Genomic DNA, 24,449 nt, shown 5'->3' with positions numbered 1-24,449 from the left:
GCTCCTCCTGGGGAAGGAAGAAGCAGCTTCCGCCGAGGGAACGCTCTCGCGGCGCGTGCCCGACGCCGCGCAGCCCCCTCCCACGGTGGTGATTCCTTGATGGTGGGGGGAGCGCGCGCGGATTGGGCTCTGCGCCCTCCCTGCGAGGGAGACTCCTGCCCCCAGAATTTCCGGGAAGAGGGCGCCCTCCCGGGAGGAGTGGAGCTTCTTCCTCCGGCGCGGCGCCTCTTGGCGCAGGAGCGCTTTCCTCCCCCCCCCGTGGGGGTTTCACCGGAGCCGGCATGCATGGATCCTTTGGGCGCGGATGTCTGCAAACGTGAATTGAAGGTCGGCGACACCCACCCCGCCGCGTGTGCGAATCCTTTGCAGCGCCCGGAGACGGGCAGTCGGGTCGTGCATCCACAGTGACCAGAGGAGGAACGATCGCTGGGAGGAGCGCAGAGTGAAGAAACGCCATGGCGCATCTGTAGCAGAGAAATTGGATGTCTTCATCTGCCCCAGCTGCAATCAAACTTCTCTCCCCCGTATCGATCTCTACCCAAGGCACACTCCTCCACTGTCTACCGAAACAGATGGATGCCAACCAGCCAAGAGACTTCCCTTTTCCAAGAGCGGGTGGCGGAAAGTCTTGGGTTCGGGAAGGGATGCCGAGTTCACTTTTTGCTTTTCTTCGTCTCCTCCTCCATTGAAGCAGACGACAAATGGTGCATCAGAAACGCTTCCTGCAGAGGAGGCGGTCTCCTCAGACTAGGTTTGCAGCACGGGCCCTGCCATTCCTGTCTTCCTTATCTCTCCCCTCTCTTCCTCCCCATCCTAGTTGTCGGAGGTGGTTGGTCCCCTCCCCACTCTCCTCTGCCTGCAAACTCCAGAGAAAACAAATCTTTCTGGAAATATGGCCCCAGCCCATGGCCATCTTTTTACGTTGGAGGCACTAAATTTAGTTTGTATAGGTGCCCCCTTCTTCAGGCAAATTTTACGTTGCCTTTTAAAAAAGTGTAGTCCACAAATATTTAAATGTTGCCTATTCACAATTGTTTAGAATTTATGTAAGGGGCAAAATGTATCTGTTCACTTATGCAGATATCCCCAGTTTAGAATATTTTAGCAAAGACTAGTGCAGGTGTATACTTCTGGTGGAGAATGTTTTTATACAGTGGTGCCCCGCAAGACGAACGCCTCGCAAGACGGAAAACCCGCTAGACGAAAGGGTTTTCTGTTTTGGAGGCGCTTCGCAAAACGAATTTCCCTATGCGCTTCCTTCGCAAGACGAAAGCCCATAGGGAAATCTCCGGGACAGCGGGGAAGCGCAGCGCTTCTTCCCCACTGTCCTCGGACCTCCTCCGAAGGCTGGCGGTGGGGCGGAAAGCCCTTCTCCCCGCGCCAGCCTTCGGAAGGCTCCTCCGAAGGCTGGCGGTGGGGCGGAAAGCCCTTCTCCCCACGCCAGCCTTCGGAAGGCTCCTCTGAAGGCTGGCGGTGGGGCGGAAAGCCCTTCTCCCCACGCCAGCCTTCGGATGGCTGTCCTGAAGACTTGCGGTGGGAGGAGGGTTTTCCTTCCCACCGCCAACATTCAGAATGCTGTTCTGAATGTTGGCGGTGGGGAGGAAAAACCCTCCTCCCACCGCAAGCCCCGGGAACAGAGGAGAAGCTCTGCGCCCCTTCCCCTCTGTTCCCGTACCTGTCCTGAAGGCTTGCGGCGGGGAGAAAAGCCCTTCTCCGCACCGCCAGCCTGGCAAGCGGTTTCCATAGGAACACATTAATTGATTTTCAATGCATTCCTATGGGAAACCGTGCTTCGCAAGACGAAAAACTCGCAAGAAGAAAAAACTTGCGGAACGAATTAATTTCGTCTTGCGAGGCACCACTGTACTGCATTTTTCTATTGCTGGGGAACCTGTGGCCCTTCGGATGCTGTTAAGTTTTCCACTATCTCCAACCATTTATCATGCTGACTGGGGCTGTTGGGAGTTTAGCAACATCTGGAGAACCAGTAGTTTTCCATCACTGATCTATACTTTGCCTTTTGATTATATGACTGTCAAGGTGTCTTACAACATATAGCAATAAAAAATAAGAGCGGGCATCTGGTTGTTCCTCCATCTTGCATAGCTATTCCCCCTTTGTATGGTCTCTTTTCCAGGGTTGCTTACAAAAATTGTGATACGCAAGATGCACATGTGCACAAACATGTTATTTCTAGGAGACTGAATTCCCCCATCCACTATCCCTCATGTGCAAAGCAGTGCAGCCTTTGCAAAGCTGGTGCCCTCTAGATGTTTTGAACTACAACTCACAAAAGTGGATGAGAGTTGTACTGTAGATCAAAACATCTGGAGAGCACCAGGTTGGTGAAGATTGTAGTGCTGAGGCAGCCACACAAGTAGTTCTAGGTGAGGCAACCTGCATGTCCCTTGAGTGCCCACAAAGGGACCAGCTTCTCATTCCACACAAGCAACACATGGGAAGGGTAGCATTTAAAAAAATGGCCATTTTTAGGTACTGAGGCTAGATCTTTCCACATTTTAAGATTTGCCTGTCCATTCATATACACATTCAAACAATTGCATTCAGAATTGCTCCCTGAACTCACTTAAATGACGCAATACATTCAGCACCCACCTACATTTAAGCCTTGACATAGACATCCAACTGAAGGTGGTTTTTAGGTTTTGTTTTGGTGCTTTAACTTCCCTAATTCAAGAAACAGAATAGTACCATATTTACACAAATCTAATGCACGCTCTAATTTTGAAAATGTAATTTGGCCCCAAAAAAGGTGCATATTACATTTGAGGAAATACTGTATGTTTATTCTTTTAAATTAAAGTTGGTTACTAAGAAGAAAAAAATCACTACAAGAGATTCTCCACTGCATGGAATTAGCTCATCCCTGCACTTGACGAAGAGGATAGCTCCCCAAGCTATTCAGAAGGACAGTGTTTGGGCTGGCAGGCAAGGAAGAAGACAGAAGTCAGCAATTCCAACTGCATGTTCCTCCCTAGCAGCTGTAACTGCTGTTGAGGCTCTTGAGTTTTGTCTGAAATGGGAAGGAGAAACACCAACTGGCTTACTGCCACTTTTGCCCGCCCCCCATTGGTTAAATTGGTATTGAGTTAAATTGGAAAACTTTAATGTTTGCCTACAGTGTAGTTTTGTTTGTATGACTTAAGACATAATTGTTCATTTGTTGCTTATGTGACTTTGTAATGTTTGTATATTGCCTTTTCCTACTTATCTTTATTACTTTGTTCCCTGTTCTGGAATTGCAAATATTCAATGTAGAGCAGGCTGTGAATAAAACAAAACCATCATAGGTGTTGAAATAAAGTTCCACATGCTGAAAATAAGAAACAAAACTCCAAAATGCCAGAGAGATTCCATTTTATTTACAGAGCAACCTCAATGCTGATGATCAGGGCGTTGAAAATTTACCTTGCAACATAAAAAATCTCTCTCTTTTTAATTACCAAGACACAGTGTGTTAGCTGGGACAGAACGGAAGTCCTGCATGGAGTTTAGACCATTAGAAGCTCAGAGACCGGACAGATGTGTGGACCATTCATTTGAGCAGCTTAGCTACCATTTGCCAATCTAGTGTCCAGCATATGTTTTGGGAATATAGCCAGGATTGTAGTCCAAAACATCTGCAGGGCACCAGCTTGGCAAAGGCTGGCTTATACCAAAGCCCCAACAACAGAACTGCCAAGACCACCAACCACCTTCTGGCAGACAGTGGGGTCAACTGTTGTGTTTCCACCCCAGAAGAACTCTCGCCTTATCCCTACCCATTTCCAAGATCGCAGCCCAGAGTGAAGACGGGGAGGAGAGACAACCCCCCTCCTTGCCTTCCACCCTACAAAAGCATCACCTGCACAGGATAGAAAGGGGAACTGAAGGCTAAGCCATGAAGAGCGAAATGCTTTCCTAAGAGGATCTGAATTGTGTGTTTGATAGAAGAAGAGGCAGGACCTCTTTACTGCGGAATGGTGGGGGGAGAAGACCCCCCCCCAACCATTTCTATGGCAAGTTTGGAGTTCCACCCTTTTTCCTGGAGCAGCTACTCAATGTGCAACATTTAGCAGCATTTTACACACGCACAAACCACCTGATTGCTCACTGAACATGACAGCATCAGGTTCAATTCTACCAAGGAGACAGGTGGAGAGAGAGAAGGGATTGCTTGCAGCAGGTACCTCCCCTCCTCCTGTCCAATAAAGCAGCACTGGGCACTCCCCACCTCTCTCTCTGCCATCCTTTGGTCCCTGCCCAGCAGAGACTTGGCACAGATCCAGCAGCAAAACGGGCAACTCTGGTCGCTTTCCTCCTCCTGCAATCCCCAGCAGGTGCTGGCTTCTGGGGCGGGGTGGGGTGTTGGAAGGGTTAACCCAACAGGCACAGCTAATGTTCACACGATGTAGGCGAAGCCCCTGCTGTACCATCAGGTATGATGGGGGTTGCTGGGCGGCTTACTCCGCTCCCAAACAGCTGACGCACACAGTCTGGGCACCTGCTTTATAGAAAGCCCTCCTTCCGAAACTGCTCTTGCAGGATGTCTCTGTACTCGTCAAAGCCTCCCTCAATGCGCTGCACAGTGCCATTCCCACACACCCACAGCTCCTGGCACACCAACCGGATGAAACGCTCATCATGGGAAACGAGAATCAGACCACCCTGGAACAAGAAGGACAAAGAAAATTCAGACTTAAAGCATGCCGTACCAGCCTCAGTTCTCCCAGCCATTCTGCTAGCTTCAGGTGCTAACCTGGGGCTCCTGCTATCTCTGCAGATTTTGCAACATATTTTAAATCTTGCAAGCTCCTTTTTGGAGAGCCAGTTTTGGCTGAAATGTGGGATATAGTTGTAATAAAAAGAGACTTCCTTATTGCCGAGGAACAGGGCAGCAAAGCTGCTCAGCTCTGTTCATAGTGCAATTAAATGGCGTAGAACAGCCTTTGCCAACCAGATGTTTTGGACTACAACTCCCATCAGTCCCCAGCAGCACGGCTGGACAGGAAGTAAGTTTCTGCACAGAGACTAAACAGCTACTTGGAGGAAGATTTACCCGGAAACTGTTGAGCGCTTTGGCCAGGGCCTCAATGGTCTCCATGTCAAGGTGGTTCGTCGGCTCATCCAGAATGTAGAAGTTGGGGCTGGAAGGAAAAGGAAAAAGCAATGAATGTAGCACTGGGTTGGAAATCCCTGAAGCGTGCCACAAAGGCACTTCCTTCCTGTGCAATGATTGAGGTCATTATAAAAGAAAACAGAGGTGGGGGGGGGCATACTCATCTGAGCATAGTTACCAAGGCATGGTCATCTGAGCAAAAGCCACTCTGCTTTTCTGGCCTCCAGACAGGCTGGCAACAGGACGAACTGCTAACTCGCCAGAGACTCCATAGCACCCCAGCTGATGGCGGTACTCCTCCTCTGTCTTTCCTGGAACCCAAATACCGAAAGGTGTCAAAATTCCTGAAGCAACTGCCTTACCAGCATGTTAGCTGAACAGATCCTCTCAATGCTAACGGGTACCCACTGCTGGGGAGCAGCTACAGAAGAAGGCCTGCTTATGGGTCTCCCACCCAGCGGCATCTGGTTGGACACAGTGAAAAGCAGGTTGCTGAACTAGATGACCCTACTCAGCAGGCTTCTTATATTCTTAAGACCACAGCACTGCTGCTCTGCCAGGATTGGTGAGACCACGGTAGCCTAGTAACACACTGATTTTAGCACTGGATTAGAGGAGTGGCATGGCATTCAAGGCACACAAATTCACAGAAAGAACCACACTTTTACTGGAGTTAACAGCTAAAAAGAGGCCCCAGATTACTTGGATAAGGATGGCAGGTTAGCTTGACAGTGTCTTTTGGTTACAGAGCAAAGTGGATTCTTGAGTGGCTGACCTCAGGAGGACAGTGGGGAAAATATTATTGTTATTTTTAATTATTAATTCAGTCGATTGCCTGCACTTGAACATCAGGGCCCAGGGCAGGTTCCAACAATTTCAATATTAAAAACAGTTCAAAACAAATTTGTCACAGGAATAAGGTCCTGAAAACATGGCCCTTGGGTCTCAAAGGTCAGGGTAGAGGAGTGTTTCTGCCTGACATAGAAACTACATTTTATTATGTTTCTAAATTCTGTTGGAAACCGCAGAGTGGCTGGGGAAATGGAACTACCAAGACCACCCCCCTTACTGATCTTAACACTAGAGAGGATCTGCAGAGGAGGAGGAGGATATATTTCAGTAATTTGGGGCTCAAGTCACATAGGGCTTTAAATGCTAATGTGAGCACCTTGAATTGGGTTTGGAAACTATCTGGCAACAGATGACACTTGGGGCTTCCTGATCTGGTGAGTTACACAATATGCACTTGAACGAATAGAGAGAGTAATACATTGTTAAGCTCCTAACTCAAGCTAGATATGGTATAAAGCACATATATGTGTCTATGTGAAATACTGGGGTGGGGAGGATGAACTGCTTGTAGATCACCAATAAAGCATAAGTTTTCCTAGAGGCTGGATAGCTGAAGGCCAGGAAGGTATATTTCTTTTCTCCCAAATCTGGCTATATTGCACCCATCCTTATTTTTGTCATGTGTCACCAACTAACTCCACAGGAATCCCTACAGCTTACCTGGAAATTTCTTTGCTAGTAGCTCTGTGGCACTGATGTTGAGATCCAGCTGATCCACATGGTGCTGGCTAAAATAGCCAATCTTAAGGTTCCTGCCAAGCCAGAGCAAGGAGAGAGAATGTGTTATTACAGGAAGCAATTATGCAGCAACAACCTCCCATTTCTGAAACCACCTAAGTGAAGGAACAATGTTCTTCTTCCACTATGTACAAAAATGCTGCTGCCTGACCCTGAGGAGAGAGTATAAAAGCACAAATGGACTGTTTCTCCTTCAGCTACCAAAGGAGATCCATTTTCCACAATTCCCCCCATGCCAAAGGCAAATGATCTCTTACTGGATCTATTTGAATCAGTATGCTGAAATAGTTAGTGGAAAGTAGGTTTCATATATTAATTCCCACATATCACTCCAGTTCCTAAATCATTTGGATTTATTTCTCTTCCAATAAAGAGTCAATGTAATGAATGAAAGGGAAGAATCATACATGACATTAAAGAGAAAAGGGGTTTAAGGTGGATGATGAGAAGCTTTGCCAAGTACAGAAAATCGGACTCTTGGGCTCTGATAGCTCCTCAAATGTATTGAGTTCTTATCAAGAACTATCTACCACATTTCCAAAGGCTCCTCCCCCACCACAAGGATGAGAAACTTGCTTCTTCCATTAATAAAAGCTTCAAAATCCCTATGCTCCACATTTCAGAATTTGCGGCATCTATGTTTTGCAGTTCATACCATCACTGAGATTCTGCTGGAGACAGAAAGCAACACAGAAGCACATACCCTGAATGCTTGGCAGGAATCTATGTTGTATTCACAACTCAGCTTTCTGTGGTTTGACCCATTCACCCCATAACACTATCAAGCCCCCTTATTTTTGCTGAAGCTACCTGTGAGCATGCCTAATTCCTTCAACAGGTGCCAGGTCTCCCATCATGATCTTCAACATCGTAGACTTGCCAGCTCCATTCTCCCCTACCTAGAGGAAACAATGAATGAATAAATGAATGGACATCCTTCAGAACTCTGGGAGGGTTTCACCTGACAATGCCTATTAGCGGAAGCCCTATGCAAGTATGCAATGGGGCTTTCTCCCATTTCCTTTACACCCCCTGGAATTGGCTCAGCGGTGTGTGTGTGTGTGTCTAGAGAACTTCTAGAACAGTGTGCCAGGAAGGGGGGTGGGGAGAGAAAAGAAAAGGGGATCATTCTGTCTGGCAAGCTGCAACCCTTGCGCAGATCGAACATTCATCATAACGCGAAATCAATTGTCACCCTCTGTTTTAATTTTAATTGCCATTTCTCTGCTCAAAACTTCAATAGAGATAATCAAAAAAGAAAACCCCTCTCCATACCACACAGATGCGGGACTCCAGGTCGGCTGAGACTGAGAGGGAGCGAAAGATGTAGTTGTTGGGCTCATAGTAAAAGTCCACTTCATCCAGTTGCAAGATGGGAGGAGAAAACTTCTCAAAGCCATCTGGGAACCTGCAGGAAAGAGAAGGAAACTGAGCACAAAAGGAAGTAGCACAAACGAGAGTGGTGGGCAGCAGGGAAAACACTTCTGTAAGATTTTACTGAATTCTTAGCACTGTTCTGACCCTAATACTTAGCACTTACAGTGCTTTCTGTGTTCAAAGCACCTCTCATACATTATTAGAGGTACAGTCTAATGGCATGTAATACATCCAATTTGCTGAAGCCAAGTAGGTCAGGGCCTAGATGGGAAATTGTCACTTTAAGTTACAAGGAATAAACCATTAGAAATAATCTTATTGCAATCGATAAAATAACTCCCTAAGGCAGGTCTGTATTATTACCACCATGTAATAGATGTCGCGGGGAGTGGAGGCACACTGAACAAGATTCAAACTGGAGCCTTCTCAGTTTATAGCTCCATCTCTTTCGCCATCAGGCCATCCCAGTTTTTCAGGGCTGTTATGACAGTAGTGGTCAGGGACCATATCAGGAACACGAGCCACCACACCACGACATCTGAGGAAAATGGAAGTGTCCCTTCCAATTCTATAATTCTATATCTGTGAGGCAGCAGTGTGAAAAAGATGAAGTCTCTATAGACCCGGACACTGTGTCATTGGGTCATTGGCAACGGAAGTCCACTGCAGGAGCTTCTAAGTGCAGAACAGGAAATGCCATGCAGAGAATCTGCACTCTCTAAAGAGCCTGTTACCACACTTGCATCCAGGCCACTTTTTAAAAAGCCCTTTCACAGAACCCTCTGCAGAAGGTGCCTGAGGTATGAATCAGTCTGAAGCCCCCAAGAAAATGAAGAACCAAAATGAGAAACTCAAACCAATCTGTGGACATGAGATTTTTTGGAGCAGGAAAAGAAGAGGAAGGAGAACATCTTCCCCATATGTTATGGTATTGCATCCCAACCAGGTTTCAACTCGATTCGAAATGTGGAGAAGCCTTTCCAACTTGGTGCTCTCCAAAAGTCAGTGAACTCCAGTTCCCATCAGCTCCAACCAGCACGGCCACTGGTTAGGAACGATGGAAGTTGTAGTCCAAAACATCTGCAGGCGGCACCAGGTTGGGGAAGGCAGGTCTCTTCACTTTCCATTTGTAGTATGCAACACAGTATGCTGTCCCATGAAAGTTCCTAAACCAGCTGATTTTCTACTAAGAAGTTCTTGAACACACAAAGGTATCCAAGACCAACCAACTCTCGACTTAGCGGTCATGAAGTGAGGAGTTTATCAAGACCAAGAAGGTCAAGAAAAGAATGGTTCTGGCTCACAAGGCAGAGAGCTTCCGGCTCTCCTACACCATCTTCTGCAAAAGTCAGCTGAGGGTGACTTTATGTGAAGAGCCACTTACTTCATTATCACTTCAGAGTCTTTGTCCACAGGTTTCAATTTTGGCCTAAGAGACAAAAGAAGGTCAGACCCATTGCAACAAAAGAGGACACAGCAATTTAGAAGCAGGGAAGGCCTCATTCACACCAGAGCACCTCCCACGGAAAGAGCCATCCTCTACTCTGGACTCACCAGAATCAGTGAAAGCAGACTGCCACCATCCTCTTCAAGTCAAAGTTCTCCTAACTACTTGAGCAAGAGCATCTAAGCCAGCCTTGCTCAACCTGGTGCTCTCCATATGTTGTTGAATGATCACTCCAGTCATCCTTGGCCATTGACTATGCTGGCTGGGACTGATGGGGGCCCAATAACATCTGGCAAGGCTGGTCTATGAGTTCAAAGACAGCAAAGCATGGGGGACCACCTGTGGCCTTGACTCAGTTTGGAAAGCACTGTAGATTCCCAGAAACAACCTGTTTTCTCTGTTAATAACAAGAGTGGGGAACCTTTGGCCCCCCCTGATGTTGTTGAACTACAACTCTCACTAGCCCTAGCAAGCATGGTCAATGACCAGGGATGATGGCACATTTGGAGAGCAAAAGATTCACCTCACTTGGTTTATAATAAGGCAGGAATGCTGGCCTGGATTCATTAAGTTCAACACAGTAATATATTTTTTTTGGGGGTGGGGAATTCTTATGTTTCCAATCTATATACAAATTGCAAAGATTCCAAAAAGAAAATCTTGTCCAAGGAACTTTGATATCTTGGTGACTTTGTGGGCCCTGCACTTCCAGGCATCTGTTATCACCCCATTCAATTTATTTTGCTTATTGATATTGATATAGATATATGGATATACATTTAAATATTTTATACCACCTTCTTGCCCTAACAGCAATCTGCAGAGCCTACAATTACTCATTCACTTATTCATTAACACCATCTTTGTGCCACCCCATAACTTAAGAAAACGAAACTCTTTGCAACCCCAAAGTTAAAAGACAGTTGTCTGTTTCCAGGTAGAACTGTGCAATGCAAATATGGGCCAACATGATTGTGCACCCCTGACAAATAATGCTCAATCCAACTGTTGTGGATACTCACAGCTTCTCCAGAAGTTTGAGTTTGCTCTGCACTTGAGACGCCCGGTTTGCATTATAGCGAAATCTATCAATAAAGACCTTAAAGGGAGAAAGAGAGAAGGGAAGATCAGAGTCTTTCAGGTAGGAGAAGCCCCATGCAGAGTCTCAGTCATAAGACCATGGCTCATTTGTGGACCCTAGCCACTGTTATTTCTACAGGTGCATCCTGGTGATTTTAATCAGGACGTACTTTCAAAAATGCATTGCCCTGGATGGCACCCTCTGCAATGCAATGAGGCCTAAGAAGTAGGTCAAATTGCTTTCTTGCAGGTGCCACTGAAGTAATACGGGGCCCTCAGGTATAGTGGGGGTTGGACCTGAGGAACAGAGCACATTCTGTGTACTCATAGGCATATCATTCAAAACCCACTCACATGTTTCTCATTCCAGTTTACACAGAAGATTGTAAGCCTGTGGGCCGTACCTAGTGAAGTCTCAGAAACATTGGCAAGTCGGGGTGGAAATGGGTTCCAGTGGTCTTCCTCCATCTCACCCCAGTTCTCAACATCTCACCTCTGTGACCCCAGACCTTGCAAAAAAAGGTTTCAAATGCTTTGCAGGGGAAACTGATCTTTGAAGCAGAATCACACAAAATGTATACATGGGAAGGTAATCGGCATGGAGTCATTGCACACAGGACGTTGTCTTTCTCGTCAACGATCTTCTATTTATTTTAGGCTGTCACACGATTAAAATGTGTGAGCTGATTCACCATATGAATTTTAACCAATTCACTGTGCATTGATTTACATGCTAAAAGGGGGGGAGGGACCACGACACATCCTTTGGTTTAAGTGATGTGCACGTGTCACAGCAGGACATCAACTGAGGCATGGAATACTAACACAGAACCCAGAGGTGCACGGGCACCCATAGGACTTTCCCTGCTGCTCACAGGGTTGCAACCACACATACTCCTGAGATTTCAAGGGAGGCATTACAGCTGAGGAGTTAACCTGAAAAAAAGAGAACATACTTTCCCCCAAGCCTAATTGCTGTTAGGAAAGGGAGAATATGGCTTGGGGGTGGGGTAGTTGTGGTGCACATATGGTTTCTCCGATCTGCAAATGTGCCCATAGACCCATAAAGGTCGGCAATCCCTGTTTTGAGGCATCCTGCCCTTTTTTTTAAAAAAAGCAGTGCTTGCCATCTGCAGCTTTTATAAATATTAAGTATTGTAACATTGCATCTAGAAAAAAAATTAAAATCTACTGACTGATTTATAGTGAAGATTTGAATAATAAAAAAGAACTGATTAAATCTGCTGTGCATTCCTAATTTGATTAGGTGCAGAGAAAACTAACAGCCCTCACCTAAACTCACTAACCCAGGTATGAGTGAAGTACTGTGTACTGAATGCTGAAATCCACATGCAAAGAAAAAGGGTAGAGAATTGTGCTAGGCACAGGATTTGGCCTCTTGAGAATCTCATGCTTCTTTCTTTTTTAAAAGCAAGTTTCTAATCTGTAGGGCTGCAGAGGCGCGCTTGAAAGTCTGTATGCAATGGCTGCTGAAATCTCAGAAGTCATAGGCATGTGGCCAAATTCGGTGGGTAGGGGTGGGTGGGGCTTCATTCACCCCTCCAGCTTCTTATTTATCCTCGTGGCCAGGAATTCCAGAATAAATTCCGCAAAATAATTTGGAAACCACAGTACAAATTATGTGAAAAGCAATTTTGCACAATGTCAGCATAGGTCAAAAATTTCACTTTTACTGGAGACAGAAACTGTGGTGGTCTATCAGCCTCAGCCAGAGAATGAGCAGTGGTCAGGGAGGATGGGGATGGGAGTCTAGCAATATCTAGATGGCTTTAGGATCTCCACCCTAAGCTCAAGAGATGGGTCTACATGAATCTACATGACTTCCCTCTGACAGGCTCTTACTATTGACCCACTCAGCGAGGCTATATCCCTAAACCCTGGTCTGCTCCCCGAACCATACCTGGATGTGCTCTCGATACTGTTGCTGAGCCTCATACTCGCGCTGCTGGTTCTTCAACCGCTCTTCTTTGATCTTGACAAAGTTCTCAAAATCGCCACGATAGCTGTCGAGCCGCTGCGAGTGGAGGTGGATGATGTCAGTGGCCACGGCGTTCAGGAAGTTCCGGTCGTGGGACACAACCAGGATGGTTGACTGCCATGTCTGGAAGAGCCAGCAACCAAGAGGCAACCTCAGCAGTGTGAAAATTTCAGGCAGATCAAGGAGGACCTAACCTATTTCTCACCATAGCCTCTTCCCACTTTTCATCAAAATGCTAAGGGAAACAAACCAAAGCAAACCAGAAGCACAATCTGGAAAAATATTCTTTTAGCTTCCAACAGACCTGCAAATAGTTCTCCAGCCAAATGATAGCCTTCACATCCAACATGTTGGTCGGCTCTGGAAGTAAACAAAAATCAAGTTTTTTGGCAAGGGACTTAGCAGTTAAGAAATTATTTCAATTAAAAAGCACCCGTTCTCCAAACAGGAGGGAAGTTCTTCGACAAAGTGATGATGTAACTTTGTGGTACAGCATATGCTGTGCAATTAAGCATCCTGGGTTCAGCCCCCCACAAAAGCATCTTAAGTACCCCAAGAACTGGAGGGAAAATATTCTGGATATCTGCTAACCAACAGTAGCGATGGTAGGAAATTAGCTGGGCCATTGAACTCAAGGTGCCATCAATTAAATTTCCCTTGAGAGGACTTGGTAGAGAGGTTTCACTTGTATTTTGGGTCTGATTACAGACAACTGTGCTAGACCCATAATTCAAAGGGTCACACATCTCTCTTAGGACTGGCAAGTGTCCGCATACAGTGCAAAAGCTCTGAACTTGAACAACTAAAAAACAACAACAAACAAACTCCTAGAAATTCCAAAATACCAAACACATTTCTAGGACCAAAAGAGGTTCTTTTTATTAACCTGTTAGATCCCAGAGGACCTAAGTAGATCTGCTGGGGATAGATGGACGTGCTTTGCTGGAAAAGAGTTGGACTAAACAGTAATTTGGTCTTCTCCTGTTTTATGGGTCAACAGAGACCACCACTTACAATCTTCTGAACAGGCCATGCTCCACTTTGGGGCCAAGATCTAGGAGTTTATATCACATTCCATGAATTTTTCAGACTGTGCAGCAACTATGAGCTCACCCTCCCTACAGCACAGACTTGTATGATGGTACAAGGTCTACATGGCTTTGCCCCACAATCTATTAATATATTTCACTGAACTGCCAATATCATCTAACCAGTTAAAACTAATGTGCATTAATAAACTTTGAGTGCTTATTAAAATGGAGGGACACTTTTAATATATGTTTAGAACACAGAACCAAACAGAAACATGGTGCCAGTTGATCTGGATTGGATCAATTGTGTCATGGTCCTCTTGCTCTGGACTGGATTAATTCAGAGCAAGAGGACCAGGACTCAATTTAGATCTTCCTTCAATCTTGCTCTTTTAGCCTTCAAATTATGGTTAGAAAGCCAACTTCAAACCATAGCTTCAAGCAATCATTTTGAGGCGACCTGTTTTGCTTCATTTACCACTGCAAGTTTACCACTGTAAACTTTGGCAAGATCAACTTGGAAATGAACAACGGAACCCCAACAGTTGAGGGTCAAAAAGCTAAAGGTAAAGGACCCCTGACAGTTAAGTCCAGTCGCGAATGACTCTGGGGTTGCGGCGCTCATCTCGCTTTACAGGCCGAGGGAGCTGGCGTTTGTCCACAGACAGTTTTTTTCCGGGTCATGTGGCCAGCATGACTAAGCCACTTCTGGCGCAACGGAACACCGAAACCAGAGCAGCGCATGGAAACGCTGTTTATTGAGGGTAGCAGCACGTGGAACATTGCATTTCACATTTGGAGAATACTGTGTAGTATGCACTTTCTTCTCCCCCATTTGCCTCCAGACAATACTTACCATCAAGCAGGAGGAGGTCAGGCCTGAGAACACCAGAACCAACAGGACAAGGAGAAAGGGATGGAGAAAGCAAGAAAGAGAGGCAGACAATCAATATTAAGGCTCAGTTTGAAGGCTACTATGAAGTTGTTTTGAAAGCATTTTCTCTTACAACGTGGGATGGCATAAGCCAACAATGACTATCCCATCCAACTTCAGCTGTTTTTGTTTAGATGTCTTAAATTTGCTGGGTTGACAATTCCCACTCAGCCCAGGAGTTTGTACCATTCAAGAACACAGCACATCAACAAGACATACCTGGCAAAAAGGGCACGAGCTAAAGCCAGCCTCATTCTCCAACCACCTGAAAACTCTCTGGAAAGAAGGAACATACATCAGATTCCCTGTGCCAGGTGGGCACCCATCAACCTACAGATACAGCAGGCAGCCTTACGGTTCTCAACAATACAAGGTGGAAACTAGAGGCATCCCAGCTCAATCTATTGTCTCTCTACCCACATCCTCTGCCCAAATTGTAATGTGAAGCAAGTGGTTACCAAGCTTTCAATCACCTGGTATGTACACCTCACCCACAAAAACCACCTGACCTGCTAAGGTAGAAAGGAGGAAAAGCTAGGACTCCCAACAGCTCAGATCATAGCAGAAAAAAGTCAAGCTCTGGTAGAGATCACTTACTTGGTTGTCTGTTGCTGCATCTTTGCACTGAATCCCAGCCCAGCAAGAATGACAGATGCTCTGAAAAGTGGCACGGGGGGTGGGAGGGAGAAGATAAATAATAGAATGAAGTCAGTAAGTTGGGGGACAAAGTATTTCCCATGAAGAGAAACTGTTCTGCAGTTCCAATTGGCTGAAAGATCTATATGTCGCTCCGAACGCACTCAAGACTGTTAACGAGAAATTTAAAGGCACAACACCCATCCGAGATGCAGTGCTGGAGTTTACTCAAATGTAAACAGACAGAGAAAGAAAGGAAGATCAGCAGCAAGCTTCACACCAAAATATTACCTTTACCAGCTCAAGCTGAATGTGATAATCAGTTGTGCAGTTCTCCTACCCAAGCAGTTTTAAGAGACATCTGCCTCAGAAGCTGCCAGTCCAATTGGCAGAATTTATTTATTTCCTGACATTTAAACCCAACCTTCCTTCTGCAGTGGAACCCCAAGATTGTGCACTTGTGGTTCCCACATAGGCACACCCTGGGAACTGTTTCAACTCCCCATTTCCTTTAAAGTAAATGTAATTCTTTTAATGATTATAAAGCAATCAGTACTGCAGAGATACAATCCCTGGCCCTCTGAGCAAGACTCCAACATGCAGTTGGAGAACAGAAAAGTTGGAGAGGTGTTCCAGCTTGCCCTTGAATCTGACCCCTGCACCCTTTCTGTAACATACTAATATCCTGCTTCAATTACATCCAAGGCCTAAATGCATGTCTTGAAGGGAGGGTGGAGGCACAGCTTGGAGAGTGGCTGGCATGCAACCTCTTCAGCCACCATCTCACCCCTCAGGCAAGAAGTGTGCCTCAGTGGGTGGCTGCTCAGGCATGGCTAGAAGAGTGGCTGGCACTCAGCCTTCTCCTCCTCCCAGACTCGCTTGGCCAAGTGGTTGGGCTTTGTGAGCAGCTAACACATCCCTGTTGCACAAGTTATGCCACTGCTGCTTCCCTGTAGCACGCCTGGCTGAGAAGTGCTTGGCTCTTTGTAAACAGGCGAAGACGAGCTGTTCGATTCCACCAGAGCTGGAGACCAGCATGGGACACCAAGGGCAGATCATGGTCAATTTATGGGCAGATCAGCAAGGTCAGAAGCCAAATTCATGGTGTGTTCACCTCAGCCCTGAGGTTGTTGACAGGTGCCCCATCAAGCAACCTACTGACACAAGCCCGGCAAAAAGGACTGCACCTCCCAACTGGATTTGAAAGCCAGGGTTTAGAACATCATACATCCCAAATCCTGGCAGCCATTCAGAAAATTTCTGTCTTTGACACCTAATAGACAACTAAGCAAATGGCTGAAGATATGCATTTGTCACAACTAAAATGAGTGGCATCTCACCTTGCTGGGGCCTTGTCTGCCTCAATCTCTTCTAGCCTGGCATAGATTTCTGACAGTCGAGCGCCTTCAGTGCCTTCTCCCCTGAAACAGGACATAAGAACAGTGTGTCAGTTTTCTGGGTGGTAAGAGAAGGTCCGCTCGGTACCAGAGGACGCTTATGTCTGAGCTAAGAAATTTGGGAAGGTAGCATCAAGACTAGGATTACCTTCCAGAATTGACTCGGGCTGTCAGCTCCTTCTCCTCCTTCAGCAGACTCTCGCGGGTGGTATCGCACTCTAGCACGCTCTGCAGGGCTGGCGTATCATCCCCCGCCACTTCCTGCTCCACGTGGAGGATGCTGATGTGTGAGGGTATGCGCAAGTTATTGCTGGCAATCATCTTCAACAACGTCGTTTTGCCCAACCCGTTCCGGCCCACCAGGCCATATCGCCGGCCATATGCCAGGTTCAAGTCTGCACCAGTGAGGAGAACACTGAAAGGAGAGAACACACAGACCCTTATAACAGTCAGTGTTACCGGCCCATTGGAGTCTCTGCACAAAGCAGGTTGCTACAGAGAGCATGGGAAGCAGATGAGGCAGAGTGTCAACACCTTGTGGGTAGAGCTACAAGTAGGCTAGCTTAGGAAGCTCTCTCTCTCCCCACCCCCTTTCTACTGCTTTGCTTTTAGTTTCTGCTCACAAGTAGCATAAATCCAGCCATCACACAACCCAGCGCTGGACTTCCTTCTGCCTTCAACTACAGAGGCAGAACTTAGCCATCACAGCTAGTATTCTGTCAAATACCTCCTGGCCTCCCAAGCTTCCAACAACTTCCAAACATACTATTTTATAAATGTGTACCTCACCCTTCGGTGTAAAACATTCCTGCAATAGCTAAAAGCCATAACATGCAAATAACACAACAGCAACAGAAGAGATAAAAGCAAGGAGAAACGGGAGCAGTAAAAGATATTGAAGGCCTTGGAAAATAAAATGCTCTATGCCCAGCGCAAAAAAAAAACATTATAAAAGGTGCTAGATCAGGCTCTCTGGAGAAAGCATTTCATAATTGGGGAGCCACAACCACAAAGGCCCTGTCCTCAGTTGCTGCCCGTCATTTTAGACAGTGAGGGCACCCAGAGGAGAGCCTTCAAAGACTGCCCAAGTATACAGGCAGGCTGACAGACACCAAAATAGAAATTCCCCAGCTCTCAAGCCAGGTAGAGTTCTAACAGGATAACTGCCGGCACTTTGAATTGCAACAAGAAAAAGGCTGTTTCAGCATTAGTAAGATGTTCAATGCTCAGTTCCAGTCATTGATCATGTTTTTTAAACTATAACTGCATACAGGCAGCCCCATGGACAAGCCTGGCAACAACCTGAACACCACCTGCCATTTCAGAGGTTCCCATTCACAGCTGACAGGCATGTCTACCCCACAAACTCTGGGTGCCCATCAGCCTGCAAGCACTCACCGCTCACCGAAGGACACGTCGAAGTTCTCAATGCGTACATCGTAGGATTTGTTCTTGCCTGATGTCTCGAGACGAGTTTCCTTCTTGCTGGCTGCTTGGCTGGCAGATGCTTCTTCAAGCACCCTGACATCAGGCAAGAAACAAAAGGGACCATTAAAGCAGGGGAAGGCAAACATTTCTTCCCATTATTTGGAATGCCTTACTCCTACCATGAAAACTTGATTCTTGTATGTAGGCTAGAACCCATCTCCCTGGCACAGTAGTTTTCTACGTGGATAGGGAGAAGAATAGTTTCATTTGGTGGCCCTGAGACCTAGTATTTTGAGAGACGGAAAACTCCTAAGAACCCTGAAGATGTAATTTTGTACTGAAAAGCAGCCAGCCAACTCCATCTTCCCCAGTCTCCTTGCCTCCTGGCACATCCATTGGGTCAGTATTTCCTCCACCCTGTGCATCAGTACTCTAGGCCAGGAGCAGAGAACCTCTGGCTCACCAGGCCTCCCTATTTGGCCCACAAAGCCATTTTGACCAAACCACGCTCAAACTAATAGCTGGGCCAAAAAGGGAACTGCAGATTGGTGGCACTTGCAAAGCCCTTGGTGAGGTACTTGTTGCTCCAACACACAATGCTCTCTGCAAGCACCTTTGATCAGCTGAGTCTACCCAAAAAATACAAGGCAAGATAACCAGCTCTGGCAGCACAATTTTTGCACATGTCTACGATATCCAGCTCCAAGAATTTTGAACTTTTTGCTGCCAGCCTCCTAGGAATCTCCCGTGGGGTCTGAGAAGAAGGAACCATGCCCTCCCTGCTCAAGGTTGACAAGACTTTTCACTCACAATGGGCTTCCAGATTTCATAGAATCTCGGTCCTGCTTCTTAGTCTGCTTTGCTTTGAGGCGAGCCTCTGCTTTCTCCAGCTTCTTGGCATTCACTATCTGCAGTGCAAGCGAGGGAGAAAGAAGCATCAGAGGTTGAGTCACTGGGATTAGGTTGCGCCCCCCGCCCCCAGCACAGTTATGCTACCTCCCATTCCACCCAACTGCAGCACACTGCAGAATGGAATATAAGGACTGAAATGGAGCAGAGGGAGACAGAGGAAGCCAGGATGCAATATGCCAGTGGTAAGCAAGGTGGTGTCCTCCAAATGTTGAATTTCAATTCTCATCAGCCCAGGAAGCATGGCCAATGGTCAGGGATGATGGGAGCTGCAGTCCAGCAACACCTGGAGGGACTATGTGGGCCACCCCTGATCTAGAGAGCAAAGGGGTCCTTGCTACCCTAACAATATAGCCTTAGCTGGCTCAGCAGCTTGGAGTCAACTGACCCTCCAGCTCTGGTTCGCTTACCGAGTTCTGATCTCTCTTGAACATCAGCCCTGGCAGCACATCCAAGCCAGAATCTGAAATCAAGCAAGAGAGCAGTGAAAATGCTGCTTACAAGAGCTTCAGCACCAATACAGTCCCTTCCTCCACTGTACCCTGCTTAATAAAGCACCGTAGTTGGTATTGTTGTTGCACTGTTGGCACCTGTCTGTCGAGAGACAATGAAGTACACCTTTGGCAGTAAAGTCAAACCGCTGCGTTAGCAGAGTCAAAGTGACCTCTCTAGGGTGGAAGTCTGGGCAATGAGTATGGAGATCCTGGGCTTCCCAGCCTCACTGATGTGGTCCAAAGGAAAACAGAGCAATGCATTTGAAACCAGTTTGGCTGCAGGAGCCAAATTTTACTGCAGCAAAGAATTATAATAAGCTTAGGAGGCTTTAAAAAAAATTCAAAATTAAACAGAAGACTGATCAACAACTACTATCCAATGACAGCTAAACAGAACCTCCAGATCTAAAGACAGTATACCTGTTGCATGTGGACAGGGGAGGGAGGCAGGCAAACTACTGCCTTCATGCACCACTATCTAGCCAGCCACTGTATGGATCCCTGGTCTGATCCAGTAGGGGAGCCCAGATGCGACAGGCCCTTCTGCCAGTGCTACTCACCATAATTGTCCGTGATCTTCGAAAGCTGAATGGGGGCATCCAGGAGCACCTGCCTGCTACCCTGGGGGTTTTCGCTGTCCCTGCCAGACACAAGATAATTAGCTAAGAGACCCTAAAAAAAGTTTCTCTCTCAGTCATTATTAATACTTCTCACAGAAACAGCCTCATACGATGAAAACAACAGTCACACAGTCCAGTATCCTGCCCTCAAAACCTGGGAAAGCAATAGAAAAGGAAACATGCCTAAAACCAGGAGCTGCCAGAGCCCTGCAATCTCTGCATAATCTAGATCCCCACTGGCTGCATTATTGCCATTTGTTTGGTCCCCTCTGCCTGCTCTCAGCTTCACCCACTCAGTATCAGTCAAAGGGAGCATACATATGTAGAGTGTTGTACATCCGCTGGCAGATAGCACGGATGTCCTCATCGTCCTTCGAGTCTCTGGCCACATCTTGCAAGAGCTCCCCGACCGCTTCAAACAGATCATCCACTGACTCAAAGTCTGAGCTGCCGCTGTGCAGGACCCCTGTGAAAGGAATGCAAGGCACCGTTAATGCATGGCCAAGTCCCTTGCCATTCCTTTGGGCTTGGTCAGCTACCAGTAAGAATAGGGCCAACGTTCCAACCTGGCGCATAGTTTATACTCTGATATGTTATGTGAGTGGTTCATAAATCTTTTAAATAAAGAACTAAACATTTACTTCACCTCTTGCATGACCAATGAACCTTTAGTTGGATGACTTTCCCACACCATGCTGTCAGACAACAAAATTGTTGCTTGGGAATACAAGGGGAGTTTCATGATCACTCATCTCAGAGAATCACAGAATTCTCAGGAATCTTTTGCCGAATGTGGGGCTCAAACCTACGATCCTGAGATTATGAGTCTCATGTTCTATGGACAAAGTTTTCCAGTGATAGGAAGAGAAAATTCCCAAGCAACTGGGATATGAGTAAAATACTTCCCTCTTCACCTTTTCAGTGAAAATGCCTGGGGAAGGAGGTCTTACTGTCTTTAAGCTTCTCCAATCCTATCCTGCCTAGCCAGTGGTGCTGAGCTTCTCACAGATTATTATTTGGGGGAGAACAATTTTAGTTGAACAACATGGCCACAGAACTTACTCTTCATGACTTGAAAGGGGTTGAGAAAGAGGATAGCTGGGTATTGCAGATTAAAGTTTGCTTCCCTTAAATTTGCATAGGTGGATATACACTTTTGCTGAATGGAAATCCTGAACCATTGACCTAAGACTCACGTCTGTTAGTAAGCAGTAATTCAATTTATTAAGGTCATGGGTTTGAGCCCCACTCTGGGCCAAAGATTCCTGATTTGCATAGGGTTGAACTACATGATCCTCGTGGTCCCTTCCAACTCTACGATTCTATCATTCTATGATCCTTCCTGTGACACTGTTTGGGAAATGAAACCAAAGAAAAGTTACTTAATCCAGAGAGAAACAAGTGTGATCTTGACTATGTGGTTTGTAATGGGGGTGGGGTCAACCATGCGATTTATTCTTCCCTCATACAATGTTGCCCACACACCACACCTCAGTTTGTGAAGCAGCCTCTGGGCCTTCGGCTGATCCATACCCTGTGATGGTTTCCCAGAAAAATACCTCCCTAGACCTTGAAAGGAAAGGAGAAAGGAAGTAGGAGGATAAAGAACAGGCAAAATGTTTCATCATTCTGGAACTCTGAGTCCCAATCAGGGAAAGAATGGATTCAAGGCTTCAGAGATGAGGTGATGTATCAAAGCTGCAACGCTAGGCATACTTATGATCGCCGAAGAAGAAGAAGAAGAAGAAGAAGAAGAAGAAGAAGACGACGACGACTTATCTGGATGTAAATCCAGTTGAAATCTATTGGGCTTATTTCCACATAAGCATGTTTAGGGTCAGGGCTGAAACTGAAATAAATAAGAGTAAAGTTTGCTTCCTTTAAACATGCCTAGTTGGATAGAAATCCTGAACCACTGACCTAAGACTAAAGCCTGTTAATAAGCAGCCCATGATCTATTTTCTGCTCTGCCGACTTTTGCCTCTGGCCTGCCCCACCACTGGTATGTGGCCCTTGGGTGCTCGCCTCAGGCTGAAAATGGTGAAGCTGGTAGGTGAAGACTTTTTTTGTTCAAACAGGCTTTTAGGAACTGACTGCTTTCAATGAAAGGGCTGGTGCTGTACTGTTTTTAATTATGATTGTTTGCATGGTTCCAATAGATTTTTCCAAGCATATACATATAACACACACACACAAATATATATGCATATATTACTTTACCATATATGCTTTACTTGTACAGTGGTACCTCGGGTTCCGGAGGTCCATTCTTAACCTGAAACTGTTAACCTGAAGTACCACTTTAGCTAATGGGGCCTCCTGCTACCGCAGGAGCCCGATTTCTGTTCTTATCCTGAAGCAAAGTTCTTAACCTGAAGCACTATTTCTGGCTTAGTGGAGTGTGTAACCTGAAGCATATGTAACCTGAAGTGTGTAACCTGAAGCATATGTAACCTGAAGCGTATGTAACCCGAGGTACCACTGTATATATATTCTACTTCTAATAGTGTTGGTTTTTAAAATGATTTCCCCCTCATGGTTCTCGTTTAGCGGTTCTCATTTTTATATGCAAGCTGTCATGAGCCCCAAGGAAAAATAAATAAATACTGTAAAGTATGCAATAATAATTTCTTGCCTGTCATTTAACAACAAGTCTGCCGTTACCTTTGGAGACCCCCTCAACCCCCCCCGCCCAATTAACTCATTGAAATATATATATATATCTGTCACTTGACTGGTTTCCAAACAAGTTAGGTGGCGTTGCTGATTTGTTAAACTGGGTGGCTGACAGGCCCTCAGCCTGAACCACAAGTGTCTCTTTAGGCTCAAATTTGGGGAGAAGGCGCTTGATTCCTTGGATTGCCCACTGAACCAAACAGGAGTTACTTCTGAGCAGGCAACGTGCAGGAGCAGCAAAGGTTCTTGGGATGCAGAAAGGTTTTTAAAATTATTATTGAAAGAGAGATTTGCAAGGGGGTGGGCATGTTTTATAAAGCATGTTTCCAGCTTTAAGTACGTTTCCGAGCACAATTCAAAGTGCTGGTGTTGACTTCTGAGGTCCAGCGCCGAGGGCCTTCTGGCGGTTCCCTCATTGCGAGAAGCGAAGCTACAGGGAACCAGGCAGAGGGCCTTTTCGGTGGTGGCGCCCGCCCTGTGGAATGCCCTCCCATCGGATGTCAAGGTGATGGACAACTACCTGACATTCAGAAGACATCATAAGGCGGCCCTATTCAGGGAAGCTTTTAATGTATGATATTTTAGTCTTTTTTGGTTTCTGTGGAAGCCGCCCAGAGTGGCTGGGGAAACCCAGCCAGATGGGCGGGGTACAAATAATAAATTATTATTATTATTATTATATAAGAAGCCTTGTGGCGGTTTGAGCAATCGTGTGACTACTGTGTGTGTGTGTGTGTGTGTGTGTGTATGTATATGCATGTGTATATGTATAGACACACATATGTATGGATATTGATATGCACGCACACACACACACATACACATATATATATATGAGAATGAAATATATGATATATGGGTGTCATTACCTGGGACCTTCGTTCCAGATAACACACACACACACACACCATGGGTGTAGCTAAGGGGGTGGTGGCAGAGGGGGGCACTTGCCCCCCCATCAAGTAAAACAATAGAAATAACTAATTGACCAGTTACGCCGGTTGTGCCCCCCCCCACGAAGTCCTGCCCCCTCCCTACCCAAAGTCCTGGCGACGCCCATGACACACACCCGCATAGGGGCCTCGCATCCTACACAGCCGACATGAGGGGAGGCCAAAGACCCGCTTCGCTTCCTCGCGCCGCCCGCCGCCCGCCTTCCCTCGGCATGGCCCCCTCAGCCTTGCGGAGGGAAGCCGGCGACAGCCACGCTGAGGGAGCCCGGCTGGTCTCGGCTGTGCTGAGGAGAAAGACGCCCCCTCCGCCCGCAGCCCAGCCAGGCCCCCCCCCGCCCGCTCCGCCCTCGCCTCAGCCTCACCGGTCACGTAATCGAACATCTCCCCGTCGAGTTCCGGGAACTCCCTCCGCAGGATCTCGGCGCAGGAGGCCGCCATCGCCGCCCGGCCTCTGGGCCTTCCTCGGAGCCCGGATGCAGCCTTCGGACTCCGAGGCCGACGCCGCGGTGGTCGATGGGAAATGTAGTCCATTCGTGGGAGGAAGGAGATGAGCCGGGCGCAAAGGACGTTGGGAAAGAGAAGGGGGGGTTGAGGGGCCAATCACAACCAATGGCCCCCTTTTCCAAATCTGCAATATCCTAGGACCAAAGGGGGAAGAGAGCAAGAGTGGTTCTACATTGGAACGAGAGTCCCTCAGAAGCTGGTAGACTCTCCTTCCTTGGAGATCCCTGCCTTGCAGGGGGTTGGACTAGATGACCC

At 46.7% G+C, this 24,449-nt stretch overlaps 1 protein-coding gene across 2 annotated transcripts; it reads right to left on the bottom strand.

The window, feature by feature from the left end:
* Window positions 1-3,361: 3,361 nt before the first annotated feature.
* ABCF3 (ATP binding cassette subfamily F member 3) lies at window positions 3,362-24,211 on the bottom strand. Of its 2 annotated transcripts, XM_081190195.1 has the most exons (21): window positions 24,053-24,211; window positions 20,380-20,527; window positions 20,002-20,081; window positions 19,358-19,410; window positions 18,849-18,946; window positions 18,009-18,131; window positions 16,759-17,025; window positions 16,554-16,634; window positions 15,175-15,234; window positions 14,797-14,853; window positions 14,500-14,522; window positions 12,917-12,972; window positions 12,535-12,735; window positions 10,556-10,632; window positions 9,471-9,515; window positions 7,985-8,117; window positions 7,520-7,608; window positions 6,632-6,723; window positions 5,298-5,430; window positions 5,060-5,147; window positions 3,362-4,668 (listed from the first exon to the last, which is right to left on the bottom strand). In XM_081190195.1, exons 1-21 carry the CDS (start codon window positions 24,126-24,128, stop codon window positions 4,510-4,512), a joined length of 2,139 nt encoding a protein of 712 aa, XP_081046321.1. In that variant the 5' UTR covers window positions 24,129-24,211; the 3' UTR covers window positions 3,362-4,509. The 2 variants fall into 2 exon arrangements, with proteins under 2 accessions (XP_081046321.1, XP_081046322.1); XM_081190196.1 differs by lacking the exons at window positions 18,849-18,946; window positions 19,358-19,410; window positions 20,002-20,081; window positions 20,380-20,527; window positions 24,053-24,211 and having other exon boundaries at window positions 18,016-18,131.
* Between the last annotated feature and the right edge of the window lie 238 nt (window positions 24,212-24,449).

Source organism: Podarcis bocagei (genome assembly GCF_964188305.1).
Source record: "Podarcis bocagei genome assembly, chromosome: 4".
NCBI lineage: Eukaryota > Metazoa > Chordata > Lepidosauria > Squamata > Lacertidae > Podarcis > Podarcis bocagei.
This window is presented reverse-complemented; position numbering and strand designations above follow the sequence as displayed.